At 44.9% G+C, this 26,174-nt stretch overlaps 1 protein-coding gene across 3 annotated transcripts in view; it reads left to right on the top strand.

The window, feature by feature from the left end:
• The window catches only part of pcm (5'-3' exoribonuclease pacman), a 108,587-nt gene that overhangs the window by 38,445 nt on the left and 43,968 nt on the right, over positions 1-26,174 (top strand). For all 3 annotated transcript variants that reach the window (XM_055076414.2, XM_055076417.2, XM_050188808.3), the window contains exons 16-22: positions 4,805-4,974; positions 6,164-6,290; positions 6,788-6,877; positions 11,517-11,620; positions 15,707-15,820; positions 20,042-20,116; positions 22,755-22,842. In XM_055076414.2, coding sequence (XP_054932389.1) covers positions 4,805-4,974; positions 6,164-6,290; positions 6,788-6,877; positions 11,517-11,620; positions 15,707-15,820; positions 20,042-20,116; positions 22,755-22,842 — 768 coding nt within the window. The remainder of the gene's footprint in view (positions 1-4,804; positions 4,975-6,163; positions 6,291-6,787; positions 6,878-11,516; positions 11,621-15,706; positions 15,821-20,041; positions 20,117-22,754; positions 22,843-26,174) is intronic.

The raw sequence follows: 26,174 nt of genomic DNA on the forward strand, positions 1-26,174 counted from the left end.
ATGTGCTACGCTGCCGTCGCATGTGGAGCGCGCACAAGCAGTGACTGTGCTTATCTGATTGCGCGTAAACGGAACAGCGTGCAACGGCGCACTCACGATTTCTTCAAGCCTACTGCCGAGCCCGAATAAGTGCGTGGAAATAAAGGATATCATTTCTTTTTCTTAATCTGATTTTTCGGACACCTGTTTATTCGGACATTTCCGCAGTCCCCGTGAGGTCCGAATAAACGGTCGGCGACTGTACAGTTAAACCTCAATATAACGAAGTCCGTAAAATCGGCAATTTGCTTTGCGACAACAAAATTCTGTTGACAACAAATGCAAATAAGTACATTCACTGATTAATTTTCTGGGGCCGCTGAATTATCCAAATTATCATGAAATCAAAAAAAGCAAATTTGAATGAGAAAACAACTCATTTTGATGAATTTAGGACTCTGTGACAAATTATATGATTTCATGCCACGTCAACGATATCTTCAGATCGGAATTACGAATTAAGCGAAGCCAGCCACGCTTTCATGTGCACTCCGCCCTGGGACGACACTATCATGAAAAGCGGCGGCAGCAGGCAGCGAATGCTTCAGCTCAACGGGTCACTGAATCTTGAGATTACGCAACTTCTAATACTAAGCGTGCAAGAAGACGGCTTACATAATGCCATGCCATCTCAGCATGCCTGCTGTTTGCACACACGGCAGGTTACCTCTCTCAAGTGGGGTGCACGGCTGTAGATGCACTGCACCGTGGCAGAAACGTGCACCAGCTCGCCCCCCCCCCCTCCCCCCGCTAGCGCAACTCCATGCCCAACGCTGTAAGTGCACCCTGCCATGTTTCCTTTCCCCTGCCGGGTTTCTGCCAGGTTCTGCATTTGTTCGGTGTGGCAGTTTAACATTCCACCATCGAATATGCCGTCGAGCAATACTGGCCTTTCTCACTGCCACGCACAAGCAGCACTTGTTTCTTATCATTTCACACCTCTCTGTTGCTGCGGCACATAGTTGGCGAAGCTATGCGCACTCTCCAAGATCGCAATCTGAGAGGCCACGCCTAGCTACGCATGGCATGCTAAATACTAGTGCCTCCACTTCTCTCTCTCACTGCAGTGTACCGCTCTGCGCTGACGCAGCTAAGTGTGATCTCCGAGACGGCGTAAAACTGCTACGATCCGCCCAAGCCAAGCCGGCATGTTCACACAGCGGAGTTGTGGGGCCGCAAGAAAGCGGCGAATCAGATGACTTCGCTTTCAATTGCTGAACGCGTCTGCATGTACATACACGTTACTGACACTGTGCCAAGCTCTGTTGGCTGTATACTTTAGCAGGTTTACGAAATCTCTCATAAGTGAAACTATCTCTGAAAGTCATGGGGGTTATGTGAGAATACTGTCCCAGTTGCATACGTAGTCAGCGCACCGTGTTGTGTGCCATGTGCTGCTTGAACACGATGAGTTTGCTCACATCACAGCATGCTAGCTGTTCCCCAATACCGCGTCTTTGTTGGGCCAGTTTCACGACAATATGAGCGAGCCAAGTGGAAAGTGGAAGCAAAAGACCATCACATTGGTCCATAAGAACGCTATCTATCATAACAGCTGTCGCATCACTGTGCTAAAACAGGGTGTGTTGCACACGCCCTAGATTCTTTTGCTGCGGTTTTGTTGAATTTTCATCACATACGTGGTTGTGCAGCGGTTCGATGGACAGCATATTAGTAGTCGTTCTTGCAGGTTCAAAGTTGTGCATACCATTGGGCATATACTGCTGGAAAGGGCAATAGTCGGTATAACAAAGTACAGGGTGTCTACCAACCGGGAAAACTGGGAATTCTCAGGGATTTTTAATAGTCTGGAAATACTCAAGGCAAACTTGGGGAATTTGTGCTTCTATCAGGGAAAATTAGCTGTAATTTTATTAAAAGGGAACGAAAGTCGCGGTAATGCTGGCTCGAGCAACAAAGAGAAATTGTAACGAATCTACTTTGACGGCGTGTCGTCGGCTGGAGGAGGTGCCAGTGTACAGTCAACGACCAACTTTCTGGATGCCCGATAATTCTGACAGCTTCGCGGCACCTCCACGTACCCCATAGAGTCAACGTCTGAAATTTTTGACGCAAGAATCCTTTGCCGTCCGATTTTCCGGACTTTTTGCCCTGACCGCAGGTCTGAAATGGCATTAATAAAACAAAGCCACCACCGCCGCCATTTTGATTACCTCGCCGCCTCGAACAGCGCTCTCGCACGTAGATCCACTGGCAGCCATAGCCTCCACCGCAGCAGCACTAGGCCCAGGTGCTTCGACGTTCACTGTTAAGCATCTTGCCGTTCAGTGGCATGTTTTCCATTGAAAAAATTCGCTGCTATCCGCAATGCCTTTGTAGTCTTTGCTATTAGCTTCGAATCTCAGAAAGCACGGCGCATTGCATAAGGCAGGTTCCTGAAAGTTATCTTCGCCTTAGTGCAGCAGTCTTACGTAGTGAAGCATAAGCAAAAGTATTGCGGTGAAGCATAACAAGCGTTGGAAGGGGCAATTGTCACAGGACGCAGTATGTATTCCTTAATTATACACGTGTGCACTCTCCATCTCCTGTCACAGTATGAGCACCAATATAGATAATAAGTGTGCTGGCATGCATTCAGAGCTTTTTTGGATGTGCTTGTAGCGATTGGAGCCCTTAAGGGCAGTAAAAGACATGCATTTATTTTGTTGAACTGCCTGATTTTTCTGATGTTTTTGTGGCCCCTAGGCAGTACTAAAAATTGTACGTTGACTGTACAACTGACCAAGAGGATGGTTCAAATAGTTTGTGAAGCGAACGAGGGTCAGAAGGAGGACGAGAATAGACAGGACCTATGCATTGAGGAATGAATGAGGAAGGAAGCACGCCGCTGCTTCTGTGAAAAAGCTTGAGATAAAAAAAAGTATTGGCTGATGCCGAGATGCAGGTGTCCCTCATCCAAACCAAAGTAAACTCTTTCAAGCAGTGAAATGCAACACTGAGGCGTTGTGCGTGGCCTGAGAGTATGTCTGGACAGTTGAGGGTGATTTAACAGCTGTTGAGAAGAATCTCTCTTGTGACAAAGTTCGGACGTCATACCAATGAGCTTGTAATCAATTGATAGAATTAGCTCATATTCAAAAATATTTTTATTTGTATTTTGGAATGTTTGACTCGATTCACAATAGGTTTTACCATTTTATTAGAAGGTATTTTATTTGCCGAGTACTTCACTAGCCTCTACCCTCTTTTCTGGTATTTTATTGAATAAAATAAGCAGTACGCCATATAAAAACTGGATTGTCACTGTTTTATTTTTTAGCATGCTTACTAGAGAGTGACAGCATCGGGCGACATGGTATCAGCCTGCCTTGACATAAAACAAAGTTTTGTGTCACTCAGGGAATTTTGCAAAGCCACTCAGAGAAAACCTGGAAAACTCTGGGAATTTGGAAATGACACCCTGATGTAATGAAGTAATTGTGGCTTCTCCTTCAACTTTGTTATAACGAGGCTTGAGTGTAAATGCTCATATTGTGACAGGAGATGGCAGGTGCATGCGTGTATAATTAAGGAATACATTACTGTGTTCCGTAACAGTGGCCCCTTTCTACTCTTGGTATGCTTCACCTCAGTACATTGTATATGCTTAACCACGTAGCACCGCTGTATTGCGGCGAAGCTGACATTTGGAAACTGGGATTACGCAATGCTTGACCCTTGCCATGCTTTCCATGCTTCAAAGCCATCGGCAAGGATGACAAAAGTGCAGCTGGCATCATTGCTGATAGCAGAGAATCCTTTTAATATAAAATACAGCAGCGAACAGCAGGAAGCTTGGTAGCAAACATTGAAGCAGCAAAGCTTAGCCTTGCCGCTGTGGTGCCAGTGGATCGTCATGCAAAAGCTGCAAGATAATCAAAATAGCGGCAGTGGTGGCTTTGATGAATCCCGTTTTGGACATGCAGTCATGGCAAAAATCCCTGAAAATCAAACAGCAAGGGGTTTCAGTGTCCAAAATTTTAGATGTCTTTATACATTGGCTCTATGGGGTACATGGCCGTGCTGTCAAGGCATCTGAATTATCGAGCATGTCCGAAAATTCGGCTGTTGACTCTATGTACATCTTTGACCTTGTTGGACTCATTTTTCTTTTCACGGTCTAAGTTAGTAAACCTAATAAAAAGGCCCTTGTCTCATGATGCTGTTTGTAGAAAACAATAGAGAAATGGTAGCACCATATATCATGCGGGGATTCTTTTTCTGGTCAGCTATGTGCCAGGCTCATGTTTGGTGTGAGCATTCAGCTGCATAACAGCCACCTCAGTTGCCTATGTCAAAAGTGACGACACTAAAGGCCAAACTATACGTACGCTTGCTGGCACCTTTTGCGTTTGCTGTGCCTTGCAAGGAATGGCAGTTTGAACATACAAGATACACACCAGCGCGGGCCCACTTGACACACTATTTTGGCCTTCACAGGCATCGTTTCATATTTTTGTGAGGCAGCCAGTGCACGGATATTTGTCTGGAGAAGATCTCTAAGCTCGCCCATGCTTCGACGCATACTATCTGACCTGCACCACCTGCACATGCATGAGGCGCGTGGGCGCACACTTTCATGCGCTGGCATGCGTACGTTTAGTTTGGCCTTAAGGCTTAACACTTGTTGAATCCCTCACATGCGTACATACTGTATATTTCTGATAGTGGCCATAAATAACACGAACCTTTGCATTGGTGCTGTTCTACTGGCGGGTTGCTATTCCTCACTCTCTGTTCTGGGTATGTGTGCACCTCCTATCAGGACCGCCTGCTTCCTGCCATGGAGGAGCGCTTCGAGCAACTGACCGAGGAAGAGAAGGCCCGCAATGGCCACTCGGGACACCTGCTGTTTGTTTACTCCAAGGAAACGCAGCCAGCACGCCCCTGCAAGGGCGACCGACTGCTGCCTAGTATAGATGAAAACCATGCCAAGTGAGTGCCTTCTGCATCAGTGAGGCTACCTCCAACAGTGCCGCATTTTCGTCTTGTTCTTCTCAGATGTATTGGCACTTACAATAGTCATTCGCTGCATCTTTATTGTCTGCTTAGCAGAAATAAATTTCTGGGTTACATTTCTGAAAGGTGCCACTGAAATGTTGCAAGTACGAGTCATCAAATGTGGGAAACCTCACAAGGTTTAGACCTCATGAGGTAGGTTTTGACCCTCCCCCCTTCCCCCAACTTGACCTTTGTCTCGCAGAGAAGTGAGGTTAATGACTGCTGGTCCGAGAGGTCAGCTGTTCCGACCGTGACTTAGAGCTAGAGGTTGAGTGAAGTCCAATGCACAGGGAGGTGGAAGTTTGAGGTCTGACTTTTCTGCAGCTGCTAAAATGCACGAATTACTTCCTCTTGAGCGAATGAGTTGACGGTACTACACTTTGTTTTGACGCAAATTTTTACATCTTCGAAGCAGTTGGTTTATCTAAGGCATAAGGCAAAGCATGTTTCACAGGTGAAGCCTCCTACTAAAGAAATCTTTTTCATGAAGCCTTGTATATGATTTGCTATATCATGGCTTTGATCTACCTGTATTTGAGGTATTGGAACATGTTTACATAGGTAAGCATGGGAAGCACATTCAACAATGAGCACGCAAAAATGAATTAAGAACTTAGGTTGTGTTTGAAGATGCGACATAAACCTCAGTGATGAGGTCATGGTGGTGGTGTTGACAGCTGTTGAAGGTTGAGCTGAGGACTCCTGAATGTACCTCAACGTCATGGGGTGGTGAGGTTTAGTGAGGTCATCAAATATGATTGGATGTTGAGCTGAGGTTAGACATTGTGAGGTTTTTTGCCTACTTTTGCTATCTATGTATGTTTTTGCATCCATTTGTTTTATCACTATACATTCCCTTAGCCTGCATGGGCATTTCAGCAAAGACTGTTGTCGCTTTATAAAAACAGGATTCAAGACATTTTAAAGTTCTTCCAGTCAAGGCCTGCCTCCTGTCTTTTAACAATGTGCCAATAATTTTTTGTTTAATATCTCATGTGATCCTTACCGTTCTCCCAAGTTGAACCCATTATTTTCATTATTTTTATAGTCAGACCTTTGGAACCCTGTCAGGGCTGAACCAGTTTTAATGAGTTTGCATTAAATGTCTCCTGTTATGTTGCAGAGTGACTGAGTTGGATAAGGATGCCTTTAGACTTCCTGTGTCCATGATCAAGAAGGGTCTTCTGGAGGGAATCAGGCTGGATGTTTACTTTCCTGGGTTCCCAACTCTAAAGCATCTGCGCTACACTGTAAGTCTGTGGCATTTCCTGTCATGCAAGATGACGTGGCATTTGCATTGTCAAAGCCATGCTCTGATGAAATATGAAGTACAGTCAGGAAGAAAAGTTTGCAGGCCACAGGTTTGATGACAGAAACCATAGCAAAATGTATATGATTTTGTCTTATGTACGAGTCTCAAAAACTTTAAAAATTCAATGCCTTACTAGTGTAATTGGGTCACATCTGAGCACTGTGAACTTTGGAAAATTGTTTTGCTTATTTGTGGGTACATTGCAGTAATAATTTTTTTTTAAACTTTTCTTCATCTCTTTTGTGCTTTGGTCATACCATTGTCTCCACTTGTCACAACATGCTGTGATTTGAAGAACTCATTATTTTTCTAGTGTTGTCGTCTCTCCTAAGCGGTTACCAACAGGTCGAATTTCAAAGGGGCTACGCTCTCTCTTGCATTGCTGCAATAGACTGTGTATGTGTTCTGAAGTCTGTAACGTTTCCTCATTTAAAGGGATGCTTGAAGAAAGAGTGCATCAAAGTGTTCCAGTCCATGACCAGGAACGAAAGCATGGTCATTACGATAGATAACAAAGATGAACGAGTAAGTAGGAGAATTTCTTTTCTTCTTTAGTTGAATACTGTCCTTTACTGAAATGTATAGAGCCCAAGTAGCATTGTGTGTGAGTGCAACTGCAGGGCAACCAGTGATCGTGTGGTACAGATGGGATACAAATTGACATTTTGTAGACTGAAGAATAAAATTTGCATTGACACCAACTGTGGTTTTGGGAATCATTTAGGACGTGACTGTCATTGAACTTTTGGTATGACTATCGATGAACTTTCTGCTGCTAAATAGTGGACACAGCCGAACATAGTTATTGATACAGTCAAACTTCGATAAAATGAACGTTGATTTAATGAAATTCGTGGTGTAACAAACTATTTTTATTTCCTGTTCTTAGTTCTATTGAAAAACATGTAATTTTTTTCCCCCAATTTAACAAAGTAATTTTGGCATACAGTTTCGATTTAACAAAGCTTTCGACCATTTCAAGCATGTACTTGGAGCTTCTATGGGTGGTATAACATAGCAAAAAACTATAAAATATTGGCCGAGAACAAAGCTAATTGCAAGCATCCTTCCACATGAAAAGTTTGAGCGGCAAAAAACGCCTTCGAAGCATGGACGTCACGACGCAGTATTCGGGAAACAGCGCTGCACCATTTGTTGTGTAACAACTTGCACAAGCCGGACAGGCCGCCATTGGAATATGAACCTGGCAACGTTTAACGCAAGAACATTATCTAGTGAGGCGAGTCTAGCAGTGCTATTGGAAGAATTAGAGGGCAGTAAATGGGATATAATAGGGCTCAGTGAAGTTAGGAGGCCAAAAGAAGCATATACAGTCTTAAGGAGCGGGCACGTCCTGTGCTACCGGGGCTTAGCGGAGAGACGAGAACTAGGAGTCGGATTCCTGATTAATAAGAATATAGCTGGTAACATACAGGAATTCTATAGCATTAACGAGAGGGTGGCATGTCTTGTTGTGAAACTTAATAAGAGGTACAAAATGAAGGTTGTACAGGTCTACGCCCCTACATCCAGTCATGATGACCAGGAAGTCGAAAGCTTCTACGAAGACGTGGAATCGGCGATGGGTAGAGTGAAAACAAAATACACCATACTGATGGGCGATTTCAATGCCAAGGTAGGCAAGAAGCCTGCTGGAGACAAGTCAGTGGGGGAATATGGCATAGGCTCTAGGAATAGCAGAGGAGAGTTATTAGTAGAGTTTGCAGAACAGAATAATATGCGGATAATGAATACGTTCTTCCGCAAGCAGGATAGCCGATAGTGGACGTGGAGGAGCCCGAACGGCGAGACTAGAAATGAAATAGATTTCATACTCTGCGCTAACCCTGGCATCATACAAGATGTGGACGTGCTCGGTAAGGTGCGCTGCAGTGACCACAGGATGGTAAGAACTCGAATTAGCCTAGACCTGAGGAGGGAACGGAGGAAACTGGTACATAAGAAGCCGATCAATGAGTTAGCGCTAAGAGGGAAAATAGAGGAATTCCAGATCAAGCTACAGAACAGGTATTCGGCTTTAAGTCACGAAGAGGACCTTAGTGTTGAAGCAATGAACGACAATCTTGTGGGCATCATTAAGGAGTGTGCAATAGAAGTCGGTGGTAACTCCGTTAGACAGGATACCAGTAAGCTATCGCAGGAGACGAAAGATCTGATCAAGAAACGCCAATGTATGAAAGCCTCTAACCCTACAGCTAGAATAGAACTGGCAGAACTTTCGAAGTTAATCAACAAGCGTAAGACAGCTGACATAAGGAAGTATAACATGGATAGAATTGAACAAGCTCTCAGGAACGGAGGAAGCCTAAAAGCAGTGAAGAAGAAACTAGGAATTGGCAAGAATCAGATGTATGCGCTAAGAGACAAAGCCGGCAATATCATTACTAATATGGATGAGATAGTTCAAGTGGCTGAGGAGTTCTATAGAGATTTATACAGTACGAGTGGCACCCACGATGATAATGGAAGAGATAATAATCTAGAGGAATTTGATATCCCAGAAGTAACGCCGGACGAAGTAAAGAAAGCCTTGGGAGCTATACAAAGGGGGAAGGCAGCTGGGGAGGATCAGGTAACAGCAGATTTGCTGAAGGATGGTGGGCAGATTGTTCTAGAAAAACTGGCCACCCTGTATACACAATGCCTCAAGACCTCGAGCGTACCGGAATCTTGGAAGAACGCTAACATAATCCTAATTCATAAGAAAGGCGACGCCAAAGACTTGAAAAATTATAGACCGATCAGCTTACTGTCCGTTGCCTACAAAGTATTTACTAAGGTAATTGCAAATAGAATCCGGAACACCTTAGAGTTCCGTCAACCAAAGGACCAGGCAGGATTCCGTAAAGGCTACTCAACAATAGATCATATTCACACTATCAATCAGGTGATAGAGAAATGTGCGGAATATAACCAACCATTATATATAGCTTTCATTGATTACGAGAAAGCGTTTGATTCAGTCGAAACCTCAGCAGTCATGGAGGCATTGCGGAATCAGGGTGTAGACGAGCCGTATGTAAAAATACTGAAAGATATCTATAGCGGCTCCACAGCCACTGTACTCCTCCATAAAGAAAGCAACAAAATCCCAATAAAGAAAGGCGTCAGGCAGGGAGATACGATCTCTCCAATGCTATTCACAGCGTGTTTACAGGAGGTATTCAGAGACCTGGATTGGGAAGAATTGGGGATAAGAGTAAATGGAGAATACCTTAGTAACTTGCGCTTCGCTGATGATATTGCCTTGCTTAGTAACTCAGGGGACCAACTGCAATGCATGCTCACTGATCTGGAGAGGCAGAGCAGAAGGGTGGGACTAAAAATGAATCTGCAGAAAACTAAAGTAATGTTTAACAGTCTCGGAAGGGAACAGCAGTTTACGATAGGTAGCGAGGCACTGGAAGTGGTAAGAGAATACATCTACTTAGGACAGGTAGTGACTGCTGATCCAGATCATGAGAGTGAAATAATCAGAAGAATAAGAATGGGCTGGGGTGCGTTTGGCAGGCATTCGCAGATCATGAACAGCAGGTTGCCATTATCACTCAAGAGAAAAGTGTATAACAGCTGTGTCTTACCAGTACTCACGTACGGGGCAGAAACCTGGAGGCTTACGAAAAGGGTTCTACTTAAATTGAGGACGACGCAACGAGCTATGGAAAGAAGAATGATAGGTGTAACGTTAAGGGATAAGAAAAGAGCAGATTGGGTGAGGGAACAAACGCGCGTTAATGACATCTTAGTTGAAATCAAGAAAAAGAAATGGGCATGGGCAGGACATGTAATGAGGAGGGAAGATAACCGATGGTCATTAAGGGTTACGGACTGGATTCCGAGGGAAGGGAAGCGTAGCAGGGGGCGACAGAAAGTTAGGTGGGCAGATGAGATAAGGAAGTTTGGAGGGTCAACATGGCCACAATTAGTACATGACCGGGGTAGTTGGAGAAGTATGGGAGAGGCCTTTGCCCTGCAGTGGGCGTAATCAGGCTGATGATGATGATGATGATGATGCTGCACCATTTGTTGTGTAACAACTTGCACAAGCCATGCGGCAGCTCGGTGCACTCGGAGAAACACGAGAGCTCACAATTTTTTCAGAGGGAGGGTGGGTGGATAACATGCTCAAGCACGCGCTAGAGGGGGGGGAGGGGCAAAACTGCTGTGTGTCATTATATGTGCTTCCCACTGCACACCAGAAAACAGTTGCATCTCTTCCCTCCTTAAAGGGACTGATAACCAATTTTCATGGTACCCATTTTTTTTTTTTTAGTGCAATGGAAAGCTTGCTTGTCAGAATGTCTAATCATGAAATGATAATGCAGAAAACGCTATGGAAAATTTTTTTAATCAAAATTTTTCGATCTGCAGTGAGGATGTAGTCATTCACTTGAAGCATGCTGAAAACGGTGATAGGTGAGCACGATTGCAATTGTACACCGGCATTAGTGGGGAGGCAGACGATAAGTGTGGCCATGCTGTAGCAAAGTATGATTTTGTGTATCAAGTTGATGTTCCTGTAGTTAATGTTTTCCGAATTGTTAAATGATTTCTGTGATAATAGGCTACGTGTTTTCGTGCTTCCCTGTCCAACTGCTTTGGTATTTAACCAGTCAAAATGAAACCAGTGGGATCGAAAACGAACCAATGCCTTAACACGTGACACGGAGTTCAGCGTGTTGCCGTAGCCACGCTTGCGTTTTTGATTTCCGAAGCATAGAGTAATGCACGAGTGTACAATAATATACTAACTGCAATTTTAAGCAATAATTATGATGTACTTGATAACAGTCGACTTACGTACAGTAATCTCGCAGAATGCATCCAAAGTACCAAGATTTCACTGCTAGGTCTCACCACTTACTGGTTTTTGAGACTTTCTTTGCCAATTTAAAATTTATAATTCTTACTTAAATCCCTAATAGTGTGCTAGATTCTATCACTATAGATCGTTGTCATTTCATTTCTGTCAACGTCTCACAACGCATTCTGGCCAGTTGTCAGTCCCTTTAAGGGTTAATAATAGGCCGAAGGAGTGCTGAAGCCAGTCAAATCTACCCGTGCTTACGCGGTAACAGCAATCTGAAGTGCACTATTTGAAATATTTATGTCATGGAGCTTTGCTAATGAACTTCCCTTTCAGACACTCACAGAGATATCTACGGAGCTCCTGGGCAAGTCCGTTTACGTCTATTGGCCCCATCTACTTGAAGCTCTGGTGGTGGCCGTCTCCACTAGGGATGAAAGGTAACCTCCCTTCCAGCCCTGTGGCGCTTGCCAATCGCTGGTGGCGTCCAGCTCGCGCTCTTTGTGATTAGTCTCGCATAATTACTTGATGTGGGATTTAATGAGAGGACTACAAGAAACGCATCGAACCTTTTGGTCACAGTTCATGTGTACACTTAGTTTTCTTCTCAATTGAAACATAGCGAAGCGACGAAACAATTTATTCAGAGACTGGACAGGCTGCCTCAGTATATCCAAGGAAGCTGGCATTTTTGCGATGCTGTTTTATTAGTACCCTTTTAAGCTTTCTTTAGTCGCTGTGAATATATTGGAAAGGATGTGTTGGATATGAGACGCTGAATATAATAATGTAGGTGAATGGGAGTGTATGCTTGCATGAGCTTGACAAGCTCTCGCCTACTGCTGCCTAAAACATTCATTTTTTTCATTCTTTCTTTAAATTAGGTAATGGCGCTCATTGCCTTAGCAGTGTTTTTGGCATTATGTTAAGCTAGAACACCCCTAAAACTGTGTGCGTAGTTGCTGTAGCAGCCTCTGTGTATTCGTGGTGAGAGGCGCACGGTAAAATCCCGATATAACGAACGTCAGGGGATCATAGTAAATTGTTCGTTATTCTGAAAGGTCGTTATACTGAAAGCCCCAAAATGAACCATTCCACCCATCAACCCATCATCATTCATCATCATCATTAGCCTGGTTACGCCCACTGCAGGGCAAAGGCCTCTCCCATACTTCTCCAACAACCGCGGTCATGTACTAATTGTGGCCATGTTGTCCCTGCAAACTTCTTAATCTCATCCGCCCACCTAACTTTTCGCCGCCCCCTGCTACGCTTCCCTTCCCTTGGAATCCAGTCCGTAACCCTTAATGACCATCGGTTATCTTCCCTCATTACATGTCCTGCCCATGCCCATTTCTTTTTCTTGATTTCAACTAAGATGTCATTAACTCACGTTTGTTCCCTCACCCAATCTGCTCTTTTCTTATCCCTTAACGTTACACCATCAACCCATCAGTTGTCACCATATGAGACATCCACGAAAACGTCGCTGCTGGCTCTCGACCTGCACTGTTTCAATTTTTCATAGATTCCGCCACAGCGCACCACCGAAGCACCATATAATAAGATCAACGTGCGAAAAACAGACGCTGTCACCGAGAAAACTTCCGACGAAAAGGAAGCTCCTTGTCGCGTCCAAAGCACAATGTTTCTTGTGGTTTGTTTGTTTCTCGTATTTCTTGCTGTGGACACCACAACTGTCTTGCTCGTGGCGGACACCTGAACTATTCCAAAGCACAAGCGCTGGTAAACTACACCATATGCAAAGTGCCACTGCTGGACATCCCCGCGGTTACAGAGGTTACATTTTTCTGTGTGAGTAGCTAGTACGGCCGTAGAAATAAGTGCAAAAGAAAGACATGCTTAGACAGAAGGGTAAAATAAGGAAGAGATGTGCCTCCGTTGCTTGGCAACGCTTGTCTGGGTAGAGCATGCGCTCGCAAAACCTGACGTGTCATCGCCTCCGCAATAGACAAAAAAAAAAAAAAAAACATTCTCGCCTGCATTTCCCCCCCCCCCCTCGGGTGATTTCTCGGGGTTTTCCGAACGCATGCGCCACAGCGTCCGCTTTCTGTGGCTTGTGTGGTAGCCTGCTGTTTTGGTTGCCATGAGGGATACACGGAAATCTAAGAATCCCAAGATTTTGGAATATTAGTTCGTAGTACTCTGGCATTGTTAACATTCACTGAATAACGATCATTATTCTGAAAAGTTCAGTATTGTAGAAGTTTATACTACTGAAATATTCTTACATTGAAACTACAAGAAGTCACCAGGGGATTTCTGAAAAGTTTGTTAATCTGAAAAATTTGTGAATGCGGTGTTCCTGGTAACGAGGTTTCACTTGTGGGAGATAAGTGGGTTTCTCTCCTCCGTACTCTTGGGACAAAGGAACGACAACACACAGTAGTGCAAACAGTCACAAGGGCATTTATTGCACCTTTCATACCATGCCTGCTAGCCGAGTTGATATCCCCAAAACATGCCGATGGGCGCGCGACAAATCTAGAAATCCGACTTACCGCGACCGCATTGCGAGCGAATATGTTCGCCCCATGCTGGATCCCAACGCCTGGTCGTCCGCGTGTACAGTCACGCCAACGGTGTCCAAGGTGGCCACGCGAGACGGTCTCGCAGAAGCATGGTCGGCACGCGCGCGCGCGCGGTACGTCCGGCGCTGTTCGCCGACCCGCCGGGAAAGAGCAGCCCCTTGTCCCTCGGCGCCCGAGTAACCCCGCCGCGGCGCGACGGTCGCGACATCTCTCGCACCGCGCTTGTACCACGCCGCGGGCGCCAGGCCACGCGAGCCGTGCGGGAAAACAGCATATCAGGGGATGCGCTATGCGGGAAAAACATCAGGGGACGCGCGAGAGTCGCGCATCCCCACACACTGTATCTAAACAGTATACATCTATCTAAACCACTCTAAAATATAATGCAATGCATTATGTCAGGTAGAGTGGTTTTGAAGCACTACAACTAGAGGCAGACACAAAATGGCTTAAGCAAGCAGCTGAACAATGTGTAAAACTGTACACAATATTTTTGCTAGAGATGCAGAATTTACATGTTTTCTGATAGTTTCGATCAGAGGGATGGTGGATTACAGATATACAGTAGAACCTCGTTGCACGTCCCCATTGCATATGTTTTCCCAGCGCCAACGTTCGCAGTCGAAAACACAAAAAATGACCCAGTAGAGCTGCGCTCATTTTTTTTCTGGTTCATACGTTCTTGGAAAACAAATTTTTCGGCACCAACGTTCAGTACATCGTCAAACTGCAATCATATGATAAATTTTCCGGCCGCTAGATCCCATGTAAACAAGAACATGTACGAGGCGCGCGCAATTGAGAACAGTATATAGCTGCCTGCCACGGCAGCTTCAGTGCAATACTCGCCCACCCGTCTCACGTGAAAGCGCCTGCATGCGCTCAGTTTCTCATTTCAGTACCAGCAAATCTCCGGGGTCATTGCACGCACGGCATTTACAGCTACCACCTCCAATCCTGTTGCGATAAGCATCTTCGCCTATCTGTTCCACAGTGCGTGGTGCCGTTGGAAGCGTAGCGCACACTTTTATTAGGTGATAACCGAGACGTGACACCGTTCCCTGCTGCAGATTGCGATCGTATACATCTTCCGGCCGCTAGATCTCATGTGAACAAGAAAAGGCGCAAGGCGCGCGTGATTGAGGACAATATATAGCCGCCCATCTCACTTGAAAATGACGGCGCGCCCAGTTTCTTATTCTGGTACCAAAAAATCTCTGCCTGGATCGTCGCACGCCACATTCACAGCTATCATCGCCAAACCTATTGCAATAAGCATCTTCACCTCTCTGTTTTACAGCGCGTGGTACGTAGTGCCATTGGTAGTGTGCTGCACGCTTTGAGTAGGCGATAATCCAAACACGCCGCCGTTACCTGCGGCAGGCAGCCCGATGTGGGCATCGCGTTTCGCTTCGGCGGCATCCGTCGTCACCCGCCAGCTTGATTTCTTGTGGTTTCCCGTCGCCCTCTTAAAACACCACGCAATAGGAAAACAACAAAATGTATCGCGTCTCCAGGCACTGGAGCACCACCAGCTCGATGCATGTCTCACATTCCGCGGGACGCTTCGCATTACAGATGTCAACAGTAGTTGAGTCTCAAATTTTTGTAGTTTGGATCGAACATTTTCCCGGTTAGTACACTTTTTCTTGCGTTTTTCTTCCAAAACACATGAACGGGGATCTACTGTATATTCGGTGGTTGTGGCACGTTATGTGTTATCTCACCTTGAAAAACTTCTTGTCAAATACTTGTCAACCACACGGTGCCACCACATCTTGGCTAGCATTTCATCCCTTTTCTTTTTCTTCTCTCTCCCTCTCTCTGCCTCTCCTTTTTTTTCTTTTTGCTATTCTGTAAAACTACGGCAAAGATGAGTACTGTTAAAGCTGCAATGGTGGTTGTGTGTCCCTTTCATATGGCAGCTTTTAAGAATTCAAATCTGGATGTGCTTCTTTCTTGTGTACACTGTAGACACTCCCTGGAGAAATACAAGAATGCAAAGAACTGTGACAGCGTCAGTATCTTCAAGTTGACCAGTAGCGACCAGGAAGTGTTTGATATGCAAGTCAGTGGAATCAAAGAACGGTAAGCACTGATAGCATCTTTCTTTCTCTTTGTTTTTTTTACACAGAAGCGTAACTGGCCAGCTCTTCAAATCAGCGGTGTTTGTCTAAGTCTGCGAAGCTGCACTAAAGTTGTTTTTCTATCACTAAAGTTGCTCATACTTTGTCTTACATTCTTTGCAAAGTTATTCCTCGGAATTTTGAGAATGAAAGCCCATAAACAAATATCATGAAACAAAACAGCAACAGCACATGCCTTTTACGTACTCAGACTGAAATATTAAGAGTGCAAAACAATAACAAAAGGTCGGCCCACGAAAGAGATTGCATTTCTACCAGAAAGCTCACCTTCGTGCATAGCGTTTTGCTTAGATGCCGCGGTGCTCGCTGTGCATGTTCGCGACGTCTCTTCTTTGCATGTGTAGCAATGGTGCGTTCCCTGTGGCACACCAGGGAACGTATTCTGCAACGATCACTTTCAGCGACAATATCATCTCACCGATAGTATTGTGATCAGGCACGTGCATCTGATTGGCTGGTTAAGCAGTATGTCACGCAAAGGCGATAATGTCGCCGAAGTGATGGTCACAGAATACGTCCCCAGGCATTGCACCATCGAGATCAATGTAGTGACTGCGTTTGTGCCCTTTCCGTTTGTGCTTCGTCGCTGCAGTGCTCGCTGCACATGTTTGCAGCGTCTCTTTGCATGTCTAGCACTTCCGCTTTCCCTGTGGCACAACAGTCATCACACCATCGAGGTCAGCGTAGTGACTGCATTCGCACCATTTCAGTTCGCACTTTGACGCTGTGGTGCTCGCTGTGCATGTTCATGGGGTACAAATGCTTGCGTGTAACCCGCATTCACAAATTGAAACGTCGCGAACTTTCTTTTCCCCCTCTTTCTCTTCATTTGAGCTTTTCTTTAGGAGGAGGCTAATGATAAGTATTCATTTTTTTTATGTTGGTAGACCACACTTTTCGAATGCTAAGTAGGCATGTCTTCGGAGTATATTAGGAAGCCAGAAAAGGTAAAAAAGGGAAATTTTAATGGGAACAGTGTCTTGCAATTCCTGCACCATCTAATTGTGGTGTTGGGTTGTTGGCAGTGCATGCATAGGCCAGTCAGGCATACACTGAAATATGTACGACAGCTGCATATGTGAAACATATTTAGGTGCTAAATTGATACATTCAAATCTGGCTTGTTTCTGGTGCTAACATTGAACGTTCACAGCCAAAGATACTAGGGGTGTGCGAATACTCGACTGTCACTGAATTAGATATAGTGAAATCTTGTTAATTCAAATTCTGTGGGGATGCTATGAAAATTCGAATTATACAAAATTCGTACAAATGAAAGTCGGAAGAAATTGCTTGGTTAAAGCATGTATATAGTGCGACGTAGCATGAGCGCACACACACTACGTCACGTTAGCGAGAACAACAACGTTTATAGTTCAACACACCAGCGCAGCCAACATAACCGGATGCTGCCAACGTTGTGTGACATCCCGATGTCGAGATGGCTCTTGCTCCATCCGCGCGTTCATCGCACTGACCTTCAATGCATGGCGCGGAGAAAAAAAGGTGCCTACGCTGCTTCGCCGACCACACCGACAGCTGTTAAAGCGGCACGCGAGTTGGGGATTGTTCTGCACATGCTCCGAAAAAGGGGACTGCATTTTGGCTGACGCAGCGTAAGCAACGTAGTGTGACTGGCTGCAAGCGAAGCAACCTGATGCCACTTCTCAGCAGAACACCTCGTAGAGAAAGCGCATAGGCTCCAATATGTAACATGAATAAAAGAAAGAAAAAAAAAGAAACATGGAGCGCCACGTCCACATTTTTATCTTGAAGGTTGTGAGAGAAGAAGAGAACCGACCTGCAACAGAGGTGTTGGCTGTACCTGGCCAGGCGCAGATGCGTCTCTCTCCAGTCAGGCCTAAACAAAGGGCTGCAGATAGAAAGAGCAAAGCTGCGCTGGCTAGGAGCGGAGTGGTGGTGGAGACGCGTGATGCGCGGTCCTGTTGTCTGTCTTGCAGATTGGCCTTACGATAGTCCAGCAGCCCTAAAGTTCATTTAGCCCTTCTGTATTTTGCTGATAAACTGGAAAAAAAAAGCTTTCTATGCAATAAATAAAAACCTGCCACAAACTGCTTTTATACCAAGAACCTCATTGGTATTCAGTACAACAGAACATCACTAATTCAGTAGTTTCAAAAAGGAACAAAAGCACTTTATTCTATTCAACAGAAATTCTATTTAAAAAAAATATTTTCCAGCCTTTCATATGTACTAGAACTTGGCTATGATCAGTGCTGGCATACTAATTTGGTGTTTCCTTTAATAAGAGCAGACCGTGCTGTTACTGATGGCTTGCAGCATTCTTGTTATGCAATGCTAGGAGATTCCTGAACATGTGCAACACTATCTTTCTGCCAAAAATTCATAAGCAATAAATTTTGTGAACAGGTTTCCGATATTCAGTATTTCATTCGATGTGCAGCTTCTTTTTTTCTTTCAACTTGATATTCATTTCGAAATCTATTATGCAGTATTCACTCACCTCGAATAAATACCCAACTATTGTTCTGAAACCGTATCAGTCTGGACTGATTCTGTGTATTCTTTTTATTGTCTTTATGACGTCCTCACACTAGGCCTGCTGATTGTTGCCAAGTTCACACTTTAAGCATAGCTTGTTCCTACACGTTTAGTAACAACTAAGCGAGGAGAACTGGGGCTTACTCCAGGATACTGTTTCAAAAATAAAAGTTTATTCCTCCTCCTCCTGATATTGGCAGCAGGGTGGCTGTCATATAAGGCCATTTATTCACACTGGAATACCGGTGTTACACTCGAACCTCATAAAAACAAGGTTAAAGGAAGAGCCGAAATTACTCTGTTATATCTGTTGCTTAGTTTTATCCATTATTGCCATTTAGTGCAATATATGCCAAATAGGGTGCACAATCATAAACATGGAAATAAGAAGACGGCCGGCCTTGTGGCCCACAGGGCCACTACACGGCCGCACATGCGGTGAAATTTTAATAAAACAACAAAAGAATCTTCAGAATGTGCAATACACCACTTAACACCTGACGCAACAGCCTTTAGATAGCTGCCTTCTGTTCCATTATGATGGTCTTTCTTGCCCACTTTCCACTTAGTTCATGGTGGTCGAACAGCACGTGGCATACAGCACAGTGCCGTGCTGTGGGATTGAATAGGCAAGAAACTTCGCCGCACCAGATACTCAGCTGGCTCGGGGATTCTGAGATTTCACCAATGCCAATGCAAGCTCATAGGCCGAGCCACGAAGGGCATGGCATTCAAGATTGCATTGGCATCGGGGAAATAACTTGCCAACTTGCCACCGTGTATAACCTGCACCTCCAATTGAAACAGCCTGAAAAAAGAAAAGAAAGAAAGCCGCACGTATAAACCGTACAAATATATGCACCGAATACTCAAATCTTGTCAATAACAGTCTCCATTTGCGAATACAAAACTCGTCCATGTCATATCTTTGGCCAGCAGCTTCTTTGGTGATGCTGATAAAGCTGGACCGGCACAACGGACATGATCATGGACGAATCGATCGCGCGACATGGGACGTGGATCGGATCAATTCATAGCTAGTGTGCACATGACAGCGGATGACAGCGCAGACGGAGCAGTCCTCGCAAGGGCAACAAAAGATCTCAACGGTGATTTAGCTCTCCGCCGTGTTGCAAAGTGCTTCGCATGGACAGAGAGAGTGCCGTGGGAACGGCGACGTATAATCACATGGTATGCAATTTGTTTCGGCACCACGTGCACTGTTTGCTAACCTCTAAACTCAAGATGGCAGCCATAAAGACGAGAATGTTCAAACATGAAGAAGAAGAGAAGGGAGCTTTAACACGCAGGGGTGTGGGAAGGGTTGGGCTATAATGGCATGGCAGAGAATCTTTCCTTGAGGTGTGGCTTCACAGCAACGTGATGCCGTAAATCTGCACCTTACGTGTGGGTTATATGTGAAATTCACATATAAGACCACACTCCAACTTGACTTTATTGTGGATTATGTGTCCGAAAATACGGTACAAATTTTTACGCTGTTTCGAGACATTCATATCATTGAGATTCTATTGTAATGAATCTGTACCACTATGGTGGCAGATTGTGTTGACTCAAAGGTAATGATCACACGTGATGCTCATTGTCTGATGCTTTCTGTCCTCCCTATGTTTTCCAGGTATCTGGGGCGCTATGGTGTAAACGTCGGTGAAGTTGACATCCTGGTTTTTTGCAAAACATTGACTGGTCGAAAGTAAGCAATTTGCTTCTCTCTTTCACTCTCTCTCATGAAGTATCTCTGCACATTAGCGTTGCAGGTTATCACCTTAGCGATACAGTGAGTTCAGGTTGTCATGAGGCCCGTATAATTTAGGGAAATTTTCAACGTGAGCAGTGTGTCGAGATGGGCGAATCTTCAGTAGACCAGTCACACATCACAAATTAAGATCATTAACTCTTTCGTTACCATGCCTATTCAAATCGTTCACTGATGTTCGATGCTTTAAATCGCCGACTTCGACATGTTGGAGCCGTTTCTTATCCACTTAAGGCCATCCAGTAGTTCATACAGACACTGTACTTTCAGAATCAGTTTAAATTTTTTTGCTCCGGCAACATTGTGATTTTTGACGGACTTTTTTGCGGACTAATGTGCGTATGTTGTAGTGAAAAGAGGTGTGGCTGTAACCTTCTGCCACACTAGAGAGAAAAGCATGCCGCTTACGATTTCGCTGCACTAACATCAAAATTTTGTTATAAAATGACTCCCAGCAAGTCAAGAATTAAATTATATCGCCGGCTTTGCCATCCGACAAGGCTGAGCAGTGATAATTAACTGAAAGTGATGCCAGCTGTTCACTAGAAAGGTTCCCCTTTCCCTCTTTCCTTTGATTTGGAGTCAGGGTCGTTTTGTTCCGCCAAAGTGTATTTCTGAAGCTCCGCCGCATGTCCACCACATGGACCCGGCTTTGGCAACCAGTTTCAAGAGTTTCGGTAACGCTTCTCTCATAAAATCCCGGCAAGGGTTGCTGCTGGTGTCACTGCGCAGTTATAGAGAGTTGCTTCCATGGCATCGTCCTGCGCAGCTGTGTCGCGAGAAAAGCGTCCTGCTCAAAACTATGCTGCACCCACACTTCAGTTTAGCGATGAGGACTCGAGTTATGACTCCGAAGATGATAGCTAAGCAGATTCAAGCTCTGACGGCGACAATGTTTTGAGTCAGCATGGGACATCCGCAGCTGTTCACCGGCGAGTTTCCTTTACGGCCTTGAGCGATCTCCTTCCTTGTGCGCGCTTATCTGCCGATCTTTTTCCACGACCTGAGAGCTCTACTGATTATCTTGAGGGTGCATACTTCGCATGGTTATGATGTGCTGCCGACGCAGCGAAGAAACTTCCATTCACGCCAAGAACGCCGCACGTAGCCCATCTCGGCCCAGCACTACGGATCAGCGCAAAACAGTTTACAATGACGTGGGATTTCTTTCTACTCTTCTTTTTAAAGAGGTGATAAAGACAATCTGCAAAAATGCAGACAGATATGCTTGGATGCATAATCTTGCAGTTGCCCAGCTACGCTGAGAACGGCCATTTTGTCAAGGTAACGGAAGAGTTAAATGGCCCACTATTGTGCTACATTTGCTTGAGCTTGAGAGTATTTCACATGTCATGCCATGCGGCATACCACTAAAACAGCATTTCAGCACTTGACTTGCACAAGAAAGCTTTTGTGCCGTCACAGTTTATACTGCATCTGGGCACACTTATTGGCCACCCATGCACCTTTCTGCTGATCTTGCTGCCACTGCCTGCGCACGTACATGTGTTTAATACCAGAGACTCTCTTTTGTATCAACATTGGTAAATATCTTCAAAAGGAATCACTACCAATAGAGTCAGAAATCCGCTTATTCAGCGGAGATAGCATGTCTTATCAGGCAACTACATCTGTCGTAGTACTGTTAACAGCAGCTGCTGCTTCCTGGCTTGGCTTTTGTGATGACTTGTTTTTTGCTACAGAGCTGTGATGACTTGCCGCTATGGTCATCCGTAGTAACCGTGTGCATGGGTAGAAAAAAAAGTTTCCGTTGTGGACAGTACCACCAGGGTTCTGCTTTTATTATTTTCTTTTTTGAAACTAGTGCTAAGCAATGTATGTAATGGTGTAGTTAGTGCACCCTCCTATCTTCCAACAAAATTTACCTGAGGGAACTCAGGTGCTGTGATTATTCATCTACCATGGCAAAGATGGGTAGTTCATGGATTGGTTGTCTTAGTGCTTGTGGCATCAGATGTTGTTGCGGATTCATTTATTAAGCTTTATCTGCCTTTATTGGCATAAATTTCCAAGTGGTCACTTGCTTCTAAATGCAGCTGGCAGTAAGACTGCACACATGCGTAATAATCATGAATTCTTGCATTTATAGCGAAATAATTCATTGAATATTGTCACGGTACTGTTCCTCTAGAGGAGTGTCGATGAAGAAGGCGCATTTGACATGGCCCGCGCTCCTGACCATATGGTTCAGTGCTTGATCGCTTTGGAAATGTATTGTAAATATGTTTTCCTTTTGTGTCTGCCTCCATGTAACAATATGGTCTACTTTGCAAATCCACAATGTAGTTTGAAGCTAGTCCATTTACTGCCCATTATTCCCATGTTGGCTGACCTGCCATGCTTACAGCTCATTAGACACTAGTGGCATTGTCGCATTGTTTACAAAATGGCCACTTGCATTCAATTTTGTCAAAAATTGCTGTTAACAGTGTCGCTGAGGTTGTGCTTTTGTGACCGTTTGTGTTCTCTGCACCCATCCCTTCGGTCTCCCACAAGCCAGCAATGTCACCGTACTTAAGTAACGGTGCACATCTCTCTCACTCATCACCACCAGGTACACCTGCACGTCCAAGGGTCGCATCACACTTGAGAAGCAGTGGGCAGAGCTCAGTGTCCCATTTGCACGCCAGTCTATTGTCAAGGTAAGCTGTCTCGTTGAGACCACGGAGGCCTCTTGCAAGAAGTTCAGCCTCTAAAAGGCGCACTGATGAGGCAGCTCACTACCTAGTTGAGACCATTGGTGGATTCATACCTGCCAACCCTCCCGAATGTTTAGCGTAAAGCTTACAAATTTAGGCCCATTTTGCGATTTTACGAATGTTGAATCAAGTTTCACGACAGATCTGTTCACAAGATCTCATACACCACCTAAAATGTAGTGTTGCCTTTTAGCATTAGAAGTCTTCTGATGGTGAAAAGATACGGGAGAGTACTTGGTTCAGGCAGGTTTATAAACTACCGTATTTACTCGCATAATGATCGCACTCGCGTAATGATCGCACCCCTGAATTTTGTCGTCAAAATTCGATTTTATTTATTTCCTGCGTAATGATCGCACCCCGAACTTGCCGCAGCGATATGTCGTGTGCCAAGTCTAGCTAATGATGATTGCGCTTACCATCTGTTGAATGCTACGCGAACGACTATTCAAGACGAACCAGGTGGTCTGCACGCACCAAACACTCTTAAGTAGATGCCTCATTTCATTACTTTCATCACTTTCCGCACTTCCATGACAAAAAGAGGCACAACCAAACTTTCCTTTATTATGTGTAGGCTTTATAATGGTTGTGGTCAATAACAAAAAAGGCGCCTTTCGATTCTTCTCATCTGCACTCGTGGGCAAGCAACAAATCGCAAGCGGCAACGATAGTAGCCACGTTTACACTGATACATTAAAAGTGTACTTTATTCATACGCCAACGCTTGTAACACAGCTAAAATATTCACCCACCCTTAGCGCAAACGTGCGGTATTAGGATAGTAGTGAAGACAGATGCCGCAGTTTCCGCAGCATGCCCACCATGTGTTTCTATGTCACTGGCAGCTAAGCGCGCCCATCTGTTTCTGCCCCCTCAAAGTGGACATGGCTACGTTATTGCCGCAAACTTACCGATATTAACGATATTATTCATTACTGATACGGAAAAAACTGTTTCAATGCATGTAATGTACTCAAGAAAAGAAAAAAAAAAAATCGCGTTCGGCGCTTTCGGCTTGCTCAGCCGGCCGCCATTTTTGTTTTGGTGTCCCGCACCCGCATCCCGCAGCAAACGGGGGACGAAAAAAAATTTTTTTTTTCGCAGGAAATTTAACCCGCGTAATGATCGCACCCCTGAATTTGCGTCAATTTTTTCTGACAAAAAAGTGCGATCATTATGCGAGTAAATACGGTAGTTCCTGAAGCAGGCAAGAATCAGCAGCACCAAAGTCTCTGTGATCTAGCTTGTCAAATCATGTGTTGTAGTAAAGTGGATATGTGTATCTGAAAAGTAGGGACGTGCGAATATTTGCAATTCCGAATACAAATTGAATAGTTCTTGCTATTCAGTTTATAATCAATTCGTGAGTTCACTATTTGAAGGTGTCGAATATTTGTTTTGTTCGAATACTAAAGGACAGAAAGAGTTTTTGAAGTGTTCAGAAGGAAAGACTGGAGAGTCTTCCAATGATTCTGCTGCAGGAGAACTGCGTTGATGCACAGATGCACAAGATCTTGAGTCAATGCATGGAGGAAATCGTTTATGCACAATTTAAACGCGCATGTCGCACCTTAGGCAGCCTGCGAATGTTCTCTCCCTATTTAGGCAAGTATACGTAATATTTGGGCAATGTTGCCGTACTTGGATACCTTTAAAATGATGTGTGGTACAGTATGGTAATGCACCTGGTTCCTTCAATGAGCATTACAGTTTAACATGCATCTGCTGACATGCTTTTTGTGTGCTAAAGAACCCCAGGTGGTCGAAATTTCCGGAATCCCCCACTATGGCGTGCCTCATAATCAGAAAGTGGTTTTGGCACATAAAACCCCAGAATTTAATTAATTTTTTTTGTGTGTGTGTTGAATTAGTGTCATTGTCATGGTGCGCCAGATAGTCACATTTGCAAGTTTCAAGTTTATTGCTTTAATGCGGTTACAAGTTTTGACAGATATGAAACACAAAAGGAGGTCCCATAGTCAAAGACTGTATTGGGACCTTAGGTCAAGGTTAGGTGGTGAGAGGAATTACTATATATTGTTGTTCTCGTTTAAAAGCTTCTCAGTTGAACTAAAATACAGTTGATAACGGCATTCAGTACAGTTAAAGGGACACTAAAGGTTACTATTAAGTCAACGTGGACTGTTGAAATACCATCACAGAAACCTCGAAACGCTTGTTTCGTGCCAAGGAGACACTTATTTTAAGAGAAAATGCGTTCTGAAGCGTCCGCGTACCTCTAGCGCAGTTCAAATCGCCCGCCCTCCGATCGAGGAGTACTGACATCATGGTCTCATAGTGACGTTGCGCCATCAGTGAGTAGAACGGCGTCCGCAGACGGCGCTACGGCTTTTCTGCGCAAAACGCAAACGCGCGGCCAGAAACAGAGCCAAGACAGAGCCGACAGCAGAGCGAAAGCGGGAGTATGGTTGCTAGCGGAAGGAGAAACGAATTACGTCCCACATTACGTCCCACGGCACACGGAGAGTCCGTTTTCGTTAAACTATAGGCTGCGGCGAGCTCGCAGCGTGGTCGGCGTGGTCTGTGAGAAGTGACGAGCCTTTTCGCACTCGTAACAGGGCATAAAAAAGTGACAATCGACGCAAAACTCGGCCTAGAAACGTGCTTCGCCACAGCCAGGGCTCAATAAGACCCAAGCTGGCACGATCCAGATGTTGTTTTCCGCACCGCCACCAGGCGTCGCTACTATACCTCAAACTCCAGCGCAAGACGCCCATAAGCTGGTACTTCATTCTATGGCGCAAACTTCGACGCTCGTCGCAATGGACCCTGACACCGACAGATTGGCTCGCGATGGTGGGCTCAACTTCAGCGATTTGAGCACCGACGAGCGCGACCTGCTGCTGAGGGCTCGCACTACTGGCGTCGTTGCGTACTACGACGGCGGCCTCGACACCGGCTCTCCGGAGCGGGAAAGCAACGAGGGCTTCCCACGACATTACATGGACGTGGCATTCTCGCTGCTTGATCCAAATGAAAGTTTCGCGAGCCAGCAGAACCCTCACAGCACGACGCGATAACGAAAGTACTGAAACTCCAAAGCGTGCGCGGCGCAGAGTTGAGCGAAAACGAAACCTTTCGAACACCCATATTACTGAAGGGTAACGTCAAAATGTTATTTTTTCTTAGAGTCGAATAGACGTAAACAAGTAGCATTTTTTTCTGTCTTATAATCGAATGAAATGATATTTTTAATACGAGTAGTTGAGTATAGGTAACACAAATTATGAGGAGTCCTTTCGTCATCGGGC

This window comes from Dermacentor andersoni, chromosome 3 (assembly GCF_023375885.2).
Source record: "Dermacentor andersoni chromosome 3, qqDerAnde1_hic_scaffold, whole genome shotgun sequence".
NCBI lineage: Eukaryota > Metazoa > Arthropoda > Arachnida > Ixodida > Ixodidae > Dermacentor > Dermacentor andersoni.